This window comes from Convolutriloba macropyga, chromosome 13 (genome assembly GCF_964194025.1).
Source record: "Convolutriloba macropyga chromosome 13, txConMacr16.3, whole genome shotgun sequence".
Lineage (NCBI taxonomy): Eukaryota > Metazoa > Xenacoelomorpha > Acoela > Convolutidae > Convolutriloba > Convolutriloba macropyga.
The window spans coordinates 14,715,754-14,729,534 of record NC_134480.1 but is presented as its reverse complement, the minus strand read 5'-3'; the positions used below and the strand labels follow the sequence as shown (position 1 = coordinate 14,729,534).

At 35.9% G+C, this 13,781-nt stretch overlaps 1 protein-coding gene across 1 annotated transcript; it reads left to right on the top strand.

Annotated features, from left to right (window-relative positions):
* Positions 1-1,340: 1,340 nt before the first annotated feature.
* On the top strand, positions 1,341-7,924 carry LOC142351836 (uncharacterized). Its single transcript, XM_075404046.1, has 4 exons — positions 1,341-1,672; positions 1,939-2,315; positions 3,381-3,534; positions 7,309-7,924. The coding sequence occupies exons 1-4, from the start codon at positions 1,606-1,608 to the stop codon at positions 7,845-7,847; spliced, it is 1,137 nt and encodes a 378-aa protein (XP_075260161.1). The 5' UTR covers positions 1,341-1,605; the 3' UTR covers positions 7,848-7,924.
* The last annotated feature ends 5,857 nt before the right edge of the window (positions 7,925-13,781 follow it).

Genomic DNA, 13,781 nt, shown 5'->3' with positions numbered 1-13,781 from the left:
AAAAGTTGTGAAATGCGGTTTAAAGGAAATAGCAAAAATCTTGCATAATTTGGGGGTGAATGCAGTAAATTCTAGTAACAATTTCGAAGAATTTCGTGATGAGATATTGTAAGACATACAGTGCTTTTGCGGTTTATCGTCCTTCGCCGTTTTCACCAGCAAACTACAACTCCTGCATTCAAATCAATTTTTACCAAATGAGAGGTTTATCTGTGTATTGATTTCACGAGTCAAGCAAACAGATGATTATTTAAGTTGCAGGAGTGAAATCTGAAGCTTCATTGCAGGATTTTGTTTGAAAGTTGTCATCAGTTATCGAGAACTCAACTAACACATCTTTATTACAGGCCATAGAAAACGGCTACTGCATCACTGCATGTTTAAAACGCTCAGCTATTGGGTAGGTATCTTTTAGGTATTTACGTGGAGACCAAAGGTATTTCAAAACAAAAAAAAAGACTCGGGGAGAAAGTTAAAAAAAGTCTCGAACCATACCAGTTAGAGAATATGTATTTGAGTGGCGATTGAGTTAAAAGTTTTTTTGATGAACTTTGAGTAAGTATCATAGCTGAGCAAACTAGATAAATTGTGATGAACGGAAACGTAGTAAGAACTCATATGCCGTAAAGACCGATTCCCAACCTCAATTACATGTTCTAGACCGCAATTAATTTTGACAAAAGCTCTTCGATCGATCATGCTGTTTTAAATACCCGATATCAGTCGACCCCGGTCCTTTCATAAGTCGACCTTTCGAATAGAGGAGCGTGTGTGTGGGGGGAGGGGGGGGGGGGTTGGGGTTGATTTTAAAAAGTAACAGGAAGCAGTAGTCATAGGACTGGCGGTGCAGCTGGTGTTGCATTTGAGGGGCCATTTACAGCCAGTCATTAAGTGCCACAGCCAGGGGCTTCCGGGGTGCTAATGTGGTGCCACACTGAATGCTCCCCTGGGCTAATATGCCCTGTTACTATAGGACCCAACCACCTTTCCTTATTTACCCATTCTGAAATGACACTCTGGCAAAGTTACTGCGGCTTTATTTGTATTTATTTGTGGCAGTCTTAATAAATTAACAAATGCCCAATTTAATATTGTTTAGCGATAACAATTTTATCTCTTTTTCAGGGTAGCTAACTTCTTCCGAAAGATCGCCCCTTTGATCGTAAGTTGACACGTAACTGTTAATATGGAGCCCTAATCATATGGTAAGTGATTTCAGCCCGAGTTGTGCTAATGAAACACACAACAAAACTCACAACTTACAACTCACAGTGTTATGTGCCCATAACTATATAACTAGTAATACCTAGTTATTATAACCCGGGCCGATTGGGCGCCACTTAATTTTGCGAGGGTTGACTGGAATATTTTAACGTTTTTATTATGTAATAAAAAGTTGACTAGACGCCGGGCAGCTTGTTTATAGTCTCAGATCATATACTTTATAATGTGTGGCTTAATTTTACTACTAACCGTTACTTCTAGATCTCTTAGATTGAGCCAACAATTAAATTAATCCCTAAATTGAGATACAAAATTTGCTCAAAACATTTTCAACAAATTTTTGCAAAATTTAATTTTACAAAAAAGACACTAGTATTAGTTATGGTCGTTTTCAGTTCTAGTTATAATACCTACCCGTATTATTATAATTGCAGTTACTCTAATTTCGGTATGTAATAATCATTGTGCTAGATCGAAAGCATCTCTGACTCAAGTGTTATAGATTTTTTCTCAGCTAAAATGTTTATTGGGTTCATTGCGTTATCGATTCAGTTTTTAATTAACAGATTGACGGGCTTTTTCTGTATCAAACACTTCTGTATCAAATCAAATCATATTTTCGAGATCTTCAAATTTTGTTTCAACATTTTCAATCAAGGATTAACTTTTGCTACTATACTAGAACGCATAACTAATCTTTCAAAATGTTTTTAGACACATTCAGTTATGCCCAAACCAACCCGATTTACAGCCCAACGCCCCCCGTTAACGATGTGAACAAACTAAACGAGTTAAACGCCAGAATTGTCGACTTAAAACCGCAATCAGCGAGCAACTGTTTCGGGTTCAACTCAAACCCGGAACCGTTTCAACTCGGTGGCGTGGGGCTTCACTCGGGTCTCGTCAGCCAATCAGATTGCTCCATTCCGGGCGCAGTTGGTCAAGGTGTGAAAACTCCACCCTACGGTAGCAATGACGTGTCGGGTAATGTTGGTATCGGGGGTGGGGGAGGGGCGTGGGACTTGTGCAAAGTATGTTCCAGTTATGCTTCGGGAGTCCATTTTGGAGTTCTAACATGCGAAGGATGTAAGGTAAGTCAAGTTGTTTTGTTTAATTTGAGTTTTAAATCTTTTCCGTTTGTGCAACAACCCCCCACCCCAGTACGTTTTGCGTCCCCCAGTTACAGAGCGCGTGCCATTACATAGTAAATTACTGCGTAAAAATATGACACATGCGTCTGGGGAGTGCAAATATTATGCACCCACTAAGCTTGGGGGCACCCACGGAGAAGATCCAAAGTTTTTAAAAGTCAGAATACCGCAATCTTGTTTTGGAGTCACATGAATTTTAAACCGCAAATTTGAATGCTGTGTTATTGGACATTTTTTGTCACACGTCTCTAAATTAAGTTCGCATCTATTCTGTTTTGCCCACCACCCAAGGCGCACGTGCTATTTTTTTTACATAGTAACGAGCTATACAGCAATGTGTAATTGTTAACGTATAACTGGGGGCGTAAAAACACTGGGGGGGGGGGGCAAAACAGAATAGATCTTTAAGTTCATTAGAAAACCACTAATTCGGCCTCGGTTCAATCTATTAATGACACAAATATGTTGAAAGGCCGTAGTGAAATACGTACTTAACAGACCTTATTTTTAGCAATAGTGTTATTTGTATCCTTCTAATAGTCACGTTGATAAGAGCCTTATGCAAAGTTTATCAGAACTTATCAGTTGATAATCTTCAAGTTTAAAAGAATTTTAAAAGAAGTTGATTTGAACTTTTATTTGAAAAAATTTGATAAAATCACAGAATTAGATTTAAAAAAATTAGAACTTGAAAAATTAGATAAAAACACCGAATTTGTTGGCAGAAAGCTAACATCTATCTCAAGCGTAGAACGACGAAATCTGAATACAATCTTTCGAATACCATATATTTTAAAAATAACTATGTAAAACATTGAGAATAAACCACTGAGAAATATCCTTAATACTGAAATAATATTAATAAAAATAATATTAATAAAAAGTATTGAAATAATATTAATAATAATATTAAAAAATTGAAACGAGAGTTAAAACACAGGTTGATAAACTTTCCTTTAAAATTTCTTTCTTTTTAAGTCTTTTTTGAAACCTCTTCTGGCTTAGGGTTTCTTCAAGCGTAACCACAGGAACAACGACTGGAAGAGACTGAGCTGTGCCAGGGGCGGCGAGGTGAGTTGCAGTGTGAACGAGGCCACACGCAACATCTGTCGCTTCTGCCGATTCCAAAAGTGTCTCCGGGTTGGCATGTCCAGAGACGGTGAGTAGGATTTGATCTCTCTTCCAATATACTCTTGTACTCTAGATCCCGGCTAAGATCCCAGACGGAAATGACTTCTGATCGGACCCACTGGACCTCAAAACTGTTACTTCTGTAATAAAATTACATGGGCGGGACAACCTCAAAAACGCTTGATGGTCTGATCAGAGGCCGCTTCAAGCGCAAATGAGTCTGATAAAAAGCCACATCTGGTTTCAAATAAAAATTCAGTGCAAAACTATTTTCAGTGCCACCAATAACGACTTGATCCGATCAGAACCAAGGCTTCCATCGCTAATAACTTATCAAGAGCTAGTTCTCTTTAAAATTAGGTATAAACAACTGTTTTGAATCTACCCGGCCCATTTAAGCGATTGAGCAAGAGTCTGCTCAGAGACAAGTTAAGATAAGCTAAAAAAGTATGACAATACTCTGCTAAGACTTAATTTTGGGGAATGAGTAACTTTCAGGCTATACACGATAAGTTTAGCCTGGGCGAACTCTATCACCTCAATATAATCAAAATGAAGAAATACTGCACATAAAAAACTTATAATATTCTTGAAGATACAATGTTTCAGAACTGAATTAAGTTTTTATTCTTGAAATGAGCTGGTTCAGCTCTGAAAAGTTCTAACACTCAAGTCCGGGCTATTTCTTTTCTGCTAACACTCGTTTTCATATTAGCAACAAACTTGATTTTAAAAAGAACAACTTAGATCACTAAAAACTCCGTGAAAAACTCACTCAAGAAATCAGCGATCGTTCTAGAACAAAAGTGCTAAAACGGTCCAGCAAAAAAAATTTGTACAAAAGACACACGTTTGCAACAATTGCTTCCAACTTCATTCGACAGCAATTTAAAATCTAATCATATAAGCTATAAAGCACGCGCATACATACGCGGCGAACTTACCCCACAATTTTTCATGAAAAAACTCTGAAATCTTTAAGAGACAAACAGAGAACTATTAAAAGAACCATTTTTTTGGAAAATAACTTAATTATTGTCAGCATCGATACAACTCAAGCGTTTGGCATTGCTAATAACCTGAAAAATTATCAATAAAAAGGAAATAGTCTGAAACCGCCTTCAAGTATCAACTTCAATTCTAAAGGCAGCCAATTCCACTCATATAACTAACTGATAAAACATAACTGAACATCACCCTAACAAGTACAGTCTTCACAGTTGAACATTAGGTTTATAATCACACTGACAATCACATCTGTTAATTTTGCCGTCTCAAAATTAAAAAAAAACACTCCGATCTAATGGAACCCAGGTCGCTACATTAACAAGCTCCGATACAACATTTCGATTTGAGACAAGTTATAAGCTACAAAAGTATGACATTATTCTGCTCTGACTTAACTTTGGGGTATGAGTATCTTTCAGACTGTACAGGATAAGTTTAGCCTGGGCAATCTCTGGGACCTCAATAAAATCATAATGAAGAAAACTGCACATGAAGAAACTTAAATTATTCTGGAGATGCTTCAGAGCTGAACTAAGTTTTTACACTTGAAATGTGCTGGTTCAGCGCTGAAATGCTCTGATACTCAAGATTGGGAAGTTCGAGCGAAAAAATTCTGATCACAGACCATATCGATAACAGGAAAGTCTGATCATAGACAATCGTGACCGCAAGTGAGTCTGACCACAAAATGTTCTGAACACATTTTGGTCGGCTCATAAGGCACAGTTAGATCTGATAAAAAAATCTCTTCACCTCAAGCGTCTGACCAGAGGTCAATTCCATCTGATAAGTTCTGATCAGAGGTCATTGCAGTCTAGGGCGGGTGGTCTGATTAGAGATGGATTACGTTTGGGCCTCATCATAGGTTGCGATGAATCGGCGGTACACTATCACAATCAATATTATGGTTATAAATAGCGACCTCCGGTATTTTAATTTCGAGCACTGCAGTCGTTCGGAATTTCAAAACTTGCACATGCGTGTTAAAATTAAAGGTTAAAATAGTAAAACAGATAATCGCATAGCTTACATCAAAAATTTTGAAACAAGAGGAGGAAAATAGTTCAAAGTGGAACTCGAGTTCTCGATAGTCTAAAAGTGATTTTTTGAAAATTTGGTTTGATTAAAAAAATTGGGTACCTCATAGCATCCAGATGCTCTTTCTCTTTCGCTTCCAAAATTATTAAGACAAAATTGAAAATTTTGATACCGATAAACATTATACACTCAGTCCGGATTTTGCTCAACATTCAAAACTTTCGCAGAGAGTTGTGGTTTTCGATCAAGCAATGGCTGATAGAAAAACACAAGGAGAAAACGAAATATCAATTGGCGAGCAGCAACCATAAAAATCAACGATACAAAACTTAAATAAACTTTCAAAATGATACTACTAAATTTTAGACAGCTTGTCTAAGCGTAGATATTAAAAATCAGAAACCCATTATTAACAACTATTAAGTGTTTGAAAAAACTTAATATTTACAAATTTTGAAAATTTGAAAATATTTAAAGCCAGAGAAAATTTTGCACGAAACTAAAATTGATTTCTTTTTCAACATTTAAATTGATTTTTTTTTGAAATTTCAAATATTGATAAAACGGAAAAAGCTTTCAAGAAACAAAAGGCAACAGAAAAGGTTTGTTGAATACATTATATGATATTAAAAAGCAAAGGAAGTATGCGAACATTATAGTTCATCCGAGACTCTCAAATAAAAACGACTCATTGGGTATGATCTAATGAACGAATAAACTTTTAAAGAAAAAAAAACAAAAATAACGGAAAATCGCGAATAAAACTGCGAAACAATGATTAAAATATTCTGCAAACTGGCCTTACCCCTACAACAGCTTTTTTTGCAAAAACTTAGGATTTTATGGCGTTTTCTTAGCTTCTGTTAAAAATATCTTCACTATGCATGCTGAATTTTACATATCTGATTCAAAGACCAGTTTATTTTTAAATGGAACAGAACAATCAAAAAATTTGTAAAAACCTGATGCGAAAAAAACGAATTGGGAAAAAGTAAAAAAAAATCCCAAAACAATATATCGCAACAACGTGGTAATCTTCTTGTAGATTGCTCGTCATCTTTGTCAATTACACACAATAATGGAACAGCATTCAACAGAAACATGTTCTCAAATATCGACAATAAACTAAAATTTATATGTTTTCAAATATCTTCAAAGTCTGATCAAACAATTTTTAATCTTCAAAAATCTTCAAATTGAATTTCGTTGTATCTCAAATTTGTTTGATCATATTTTTAGTTTGATCATATTTTTTGTGTTATGGTGGGACCGCGGAGGAATTGGGTGGCTAAGTGCGGGAGGTCTAACACCTTCACACCGTGAACTCATGTCTCTGAAACAGTTTCGGAAAATCACACACTTAGAGACTAGTGAGCCGCGAGGCTCTAAAAGAACTTAATGTCATCTGCGCTTTAACTGTTATCCCGATTTTGATAAGTTGAAAAGTCAAATGATCAAAAAAAACTATCAGACAAAATCGGTAATACAAAACTCATTAAAAAGACTAGCAGGGCTAATTTAATTGCTGCGAACTTCGTTTCAGAGCAATTAAAAATGTGTACTTCAATTTTTCGTCTGATTAACGTCGTCCAAAAGTCGAGCTCTTTCCAAAATCTAAAAGAACGTGTTTTTTTTCTGGGTAATTCAAGACTATACTGACCTTGTACGAACAGAAGCAGAAGTTTTTTCTGATACATACAGCTATTTGAGGGTCATTCTGGCAGTTTTCTGGCAATATTTCTTTCAATTATTTTAGCTATCAAACTGGGAAGACGGTCCAAAATAGACAAACAAAGACTGAGAGGTGACATTGGAATTTTCCCTTTGGTTCCCGCCCATCATATCTACCACCACCACCAACACCAACCACAGCTATTGCAACTCACCGCTAATCAAGCCACCCAGCTTCAAACACCACAAACAAACAACACGCCTCCATTTCATCAAACAAACAACTTCAACTTCTACAACATACAAACACCCCAAGCCCACGTGTTTGCGCCCTTTTACACCACCAATCAGAGCCCGCAGTCAGAGACCGATTCTTCAAACTTTGTTCACAATGTTGACAAATTGTCTCCGGAAATTGACAGAAACGGTCGAGGAACTTCAACAACGGATCAATTCATGAGTTTCCTGTCGAACGCTTTTCAGCACCAGCAAAATGGAAAAGCAGCGTTTAGCGGACAACAGAATCCGCAAGAAGTTGGTCAGCTATTCGGGCAGGCGGATGTTGCCAAGTGGAATAGTAACTCGTATCAATTTAGATACCTCACAGAAACCCAGATGCAGTAATAAGAAATGTGCTTATGGCTTTCCTGTTCACGCTAAAATTCTATATTGACATTATGACGCTCAGCAATTTTGTAAATAACAATCACTCTGCAACATCTTCTTTTTCACAATGAATTAGACAGGAAACACACGGGTTCTCTCCCTCCAATTATAGACCCTTATAAAAATATTAGTTGAATCACGATCTCTGTGAAATCTGGTTGCTAGGAGGGGGGGGGGGGGGGGGGGGTTATTCTGACTAAAAAGAAAGACAGAAGAAACTTAACATAAGTCATTGAGGCGCAACAGCTCAACAAAATTTTCTTTTGTGGTCCAATTGAGTCTCACAATGGATAGTCTAGGGATGTTTTGGATCCTCTGAAAGATTTCACTAGGGCTGTTTTGACTGGTTTCGTTGGAATAATTTGTCTGGTAAAGTTCAATTTGTTGACCAAGTCGTTGTGCATCATTAGGGCTATGAGGGTCATTAAGGTCTAGTACCACCACCGGTGCGTGATAACAAGGACCTGGGCTGTGAAACACAAACTAAGGGAGCTAATGACAGGAGCAGAGCGACAAACAATGATAAGTTAGCAAAATAGTAAAGCAAAATGACAGCCGACAAAACATAGCAGAACGAAACTATATCAACCCATGCATATAATTCAGACCTATCAAAAAATTTTAAAAAGGAACATTTCCAACGAAAAGAAACCTTTTTTGATTTTAATCTTGAAAAGACGAATGCATCAATAAGATTCCAAAATTCTTTTTTGAAATTTATAAATTTTTAGTATAAGTGAGGCGCAAAAGTCCTAGGTATCACCAACTAAGATTCAATCACTAGAAGAACATATTATACAAATCAACCACACCATATGAAGAAATATAATTTTGGGATCTGCCAAACATAGTATTCAAAAATATGATCTTCTAAAAAAAGCTAAAAAAACTAATAAAGCCTTAATGAAACCAACAAGGTCAAACATAACCGACTAACGTCGGAAAAATTCCTCTCGAACGACAGCAGGAGCCAATTTAATTCAGGTGTGTAGCTTAGAAAATTTTTAAGGTTGCGAGACCTTCGACCTCATAGCGGTTCCAACCCTCGGCCTCCAGGATAGCAGTCTGCCATCCTAATCACTACGCAACAAGGGTTTTGATCTTCATCCACTCATAATCACTTTTATATTAGCAACAAACAATGGGAGCAACTGGATCACTCAAAAAAAGTAAAGCGTTAAAATTTCACTATTGAAGTCAAAGAATGTTCAAGAACAAAAACCCAAAAACTGTTCAGCAAATTTTTGCATAAAAAAGACCAACATGTCTACGACAAATGCTTCAAATTTCGTTTAGGAGCAATTGAAAAATTGAAATGGAATTGGAAAATTTTTCAGCCAATTGAGATTTTTTGGTATTCGGAAGGTCAAAATCACTAGCTTCTGACAAAAAAGAGCACAAAATAGCAATTCTGCCAGTTAACTGAAGCCTTCTTTGACCATCACAGCCAAACAGACACAATAAAACCATTCCGAAAGTACTTTAAATATTAAATTCAAACGCAAGTTTTTAATCAAGATTTGCTTCTGCTCAACATGATACCCTTAAAGACATTGCAGTAATAATTACAAAAACCTCAAATAAAAAAATCGTATTATCTAAACAATTATACGTCCCTTGCCTTTAATCCAACAGAGCCAAGTCCAAAAAACCTAAAGTTTGGACAAACTTTAGGAGCAAAATATGGGATTTGAAACCGACTTTCACCTTGCATTTATGAATTCTACCTTCTCATTCATTAAGTCGCCAATCATACCAATTCAGCAGAGTCCTCGCTGTTTGCAAACAAGAGTAACAACAATTTGTCACTCATCCTTGCGTGAGAGAAAAATAATTAAATTGAAGAAGACAACAGTGACATCAAAATTGCGGACAATCCTTACGAAAATTCTGTCACTGATCTCGGAAAAATCACGTTTTTTGTCATCGATGTTCGCAATTTTTGAGCAAGGGTATCTTCATCCATGCACTTTGGTTTATATTCAAAACTTTGACGGATTAATATTATAATTGCCCCTCACTTAATTTTGATAAAAAGTACCAATTATATCCTACTTCTTCTGCTTTAATCAATTTCAGAATCTTTGACGGGTTGAATGAATAATTATCCCTCACTTTAAATTCAACCCACTTTAAGTTAAAATTTGAAACCTTAATTTATGTTCAAAACTTTGACGGATTGTAATTACAATTACCCCTCGCTGTATTTTGATAAGAGCAAGTTATATCCCACTTTTGTCTGCTTCAATCAATTTTAAAAACCTCGCGCAGAAACTAATTACCTTAGCGCGGATGTTACTGAAGCAACTTTTCGTGCGCGTCATCAAATTCCGTAATTGTGGACATCAGAGTCAAATATCCCAGCTTTGCATAAATTTGCAATGATTAACCTCACTGTCACTGTTGTCCGCGAGAACGAATAACAATTATTCTTAAAACATGGGGGAGCGGACAATGCTGACTTTAACAAGCGAAGTTGTTTGCTCAAAATGTACGATTGGCGACGTAATGACTTACAGCTTGCACATATTAGACTAGCGAAAAAATGCTGAGAAACGCAACAACACAGATAACTGGTACCTTTACTCTGTACTTAACCTGTTTATCTATTTTATAAAATCGGCATCTCTTATATGTGTAAACATAGAGGATGACATCTGATTTTAGTAGTAACAATTTGAAAAATTGATTTAAGATGTACCAATTTGAAAAACCCGGAAGCCCGGCTCAATAAACCTAAACCGTCTTTACAAAGAAACCTACCGATTGCTCTCAAACTACAGTCGGGGCATTTTAATTCAGGAGTTGAAGCCTAATTAATTTTTTATGGGTGCAAAAAAACAACTAGGGAGGGATACCAAACCCAGTGGTCCGTAGTTCTCGACATAAACTTTAACCACTCGGCTATGACGCCCATTTGATATCCAATATAACAACCGCTTTTATTTTCACAACAAACTGTTTTTCGGCAACAAGATTTAACTCAAAAAAGAAGACAAGCGTGAGAAAAATTGCTTAAGTAGAAGAGTTTTCGGAAACAAAAGCGCAGAAAAGGTCAAGCAAACAATTTGCATGAAAAAACGCAATAATTGCTTAAAACATCTTTCGAGTGCAATTATTAATGTTAACTACAAAAAAGGTAGAACACAAAAAGAACAAGCACAAATACAACTGATAAACTACACAAAGATTGCGAAAAATTTAGAATGCAGTAAAACGATATATCACAACACAACGCAAAAGAATAGGAAAACTTATCAATAGTTTTCCAGTTTTAAACAACAGAAACAAGCGTTTACAGCAAAAAGAACGAGAAACAGTTTTTAAATTTGAGCAAATCTGCCTTCAGCTCTGGAAACAAAGAAGCGACAAAACATTCACAGGAGAACACTTTAGAAAGCAATTCTACAAATTCAACTCCACGAAATTCCCACGGTAGTTCTACTGCTTAGAGCCATTACCATTATTGCCTATTAAATGCGAACACACAATCACTTCCAACCAATCATAAAGAACGATTTAACAAAAAAGGTTTGTAACAACTTCGTCAATTTTACATCTAATATATAGCGTTGTCCCAAGAGTCATTACTTTTTCTCAAACACAAAACAGCAAAACTACAGAACAGCATTAAACTTTTTCAACCGAAAGAAGTCAGTATCAAAGGCACAATTTCTGGTTTTGTTTCTGTCAAAAAGCATACAAAAAACAAACCGACAAATGTTGGAAGAAATGCTCTTGAACGACAGGCGAGGCAATTTAATTCAGGGGCTGTAGCCTAAATCAATTTTTCTTCATGGTTGCAAAAACCTTTCCCCGCCGTGATACCAACCACTGACCTCCCGATTCACAGCCACTCGCACTAACCACTGCGCTACAAATCACCTCACTTCTGCAACCAAATTTACATTAGCATCACGCTTTACTTCGGAGCAATAGAGATCACTCAAATATGAAGACCGAAAAAGTTAAAAAGTCACTTGAGAAGTCAAAGAAATTTCTAGAAGAAAAGCACAAAAACCTTCAAGCGAAAAATTTGCATTAAAAAAAGACCAACACGTTTGCAATAATTGATATGAGCTTCGTTCAAGAGCAATTAAACACGAATTTCTCTCAAACGACCAGCGAACAGTTGGCTTCGTCAATAGCTAGCCACGGTTTAGTGACGCTAGCCTTAGCTCGATTCGACTCTGCAACTTTTCTAGCATTGTTAGTAAATAAATCAAATAAAAAACTGATTAAAATTTGCAAATATTGCAAAGTTAGGAAAGGGCTTCCAGATTTCGCAGTGAAAATGTTCAAAACTATTTGTTGTCTCTGGAGTTATGTCAAGCAACCCATCTGCAAGACCTGAAAAGCTTCGTTTGTCTCAAAATCAATTAAAAAACAAAAAATTTCAAATATTGCAAAATTTAGGAAAAGGCTTCCAGATTTCTCAGTGAAAATGTTCAAAACTATATTTGGTCTCTGGAGTTATGTCAAGCAGCCATCTGCAAGACCTGAAAAGCTTTGTTGACGAGTAATGATCGTTAAACTCAGAAGGACAAATTTATTCAAAAATTTTGAAAGCAATAGCAAAATTTAACAAAATCTTGCTAAAACTCAAGATATTAAACTCTTCAAAACCATTTCACTGTTGATAGGGAGTAACCAGTATCCCCATTTGAAGCTTTAAATAGTTGCCCTGGCTAATAAAGATCCATGCACTTGCAAAAAGATAATAATTTTCCAAAAAATTGAAAAAAAAAATAAATTTTATCAAAAAAATTGCTAAAGCTCGATTAATTAAAATATTGATAACCGTTCCATTAACTCTAGAAACTATGCGGTAGCTTATCGTCAAATTTTAGAGGAAGTTTCTAAGACCCTGGTGCCGGAAAAAATGATAAAAAATTCAAACAGATTCAAACTTGATAAAAATTGCAAATACTTTTAAAAATTGCTGATACTAAAAACTTGAAAAACATTTCATTACATCTAAAAGCTAGGCAGTAACTTATAATCAAATCGTAGAGGAGGTTATGTGGCTCCTGAGGCTGGAGAAACCTAAGCAATGACGAATAATTTCAAAAAACTTGGAAATTGCAGGTTGCATAAAAAACTGCAAGAATTTGTAAAAATAAAAGTTCAAAAGTAATAAAATGCTAAAAAACATTTCCAATAACTTATCATCAAACCTTATAGGAAATTTTCTGTTAAGCCAGAAAACCTGAATAATGACGATAAATGTCAAAAAAATTGAAAATAAGAGTGTAAAATTTGTTTTAAAAAAATGCTAAAATTCGTGGTGTTGAAATCTTAAAAAACATTCAATTACATTTAGAAACTATACGCTAAGCTATTGTCAAATCCTAGAGGAGGTTCATCGGCTCTTGAGGCTAGAGAAACCTAAAAACCGACAAAAATTTTTAAAAACATGAAAAAAAAAGCAAGTTTTATAAAAAAAAATCGCTAAGATTTGTCTTATTAAAAAACTGAAAGCAATTCCATGGCAAATAAATTTTTTTCATTAACTTATTATCAAAACCTTAAGGACGTTTTCTGTCCCCTGCATCTGGAAAGACGTGAATAATGAAAAATAAATTTAAAAAATTGAAAAAATTTTAACATTTTGTCCAAAAAAATGGTAAAATTCGTGACGTTAAAATGTTGAAACCATTCCACTAGCACTAGAAACCATGCAGTAACCTACTATAAAACCCCAGAGGAGCTTCCTTGACGCCTAGGGCTGAAAACTCAAAAACTGACAAAAATTTACAAATGGCTTAAAAAAATTGTGAAAAATAGTATAAAATTGCGGGGGGTGCACCGAGGGCTGATGGCGAGGTAGGGGCAACAGTGGGGCGGGGTGCAATAGCGCGGTGGGGGGGGGGGGCAATAAAGGGGAGGGGG

Excerpts from the sequence above, each read along its gene's own strand:
- LOC142351836 (XM_075404046.1), top strand. The coding sequence starts at position 1,606 with ATGGTCGTTTTCAGTTCTAGTTATAATACCTACCCGTATTATTATAAT. Across the intron at positions 1,673-1,938 it reads TTGCAGTTACTCTAATTTCG|ACACATTCAGTTATGCCCAA; the intron begins GTATGTAATAAT and ends AAATGTTTTTAG. Across the intron at positions 2,316-3,380 it reads TAACATGCGAAGGATGTAAG|GGTTTCTTCAAGCGTAACCA; the intron begins GTAAGTCAAGTT and ends CTTCTGGCTTAG.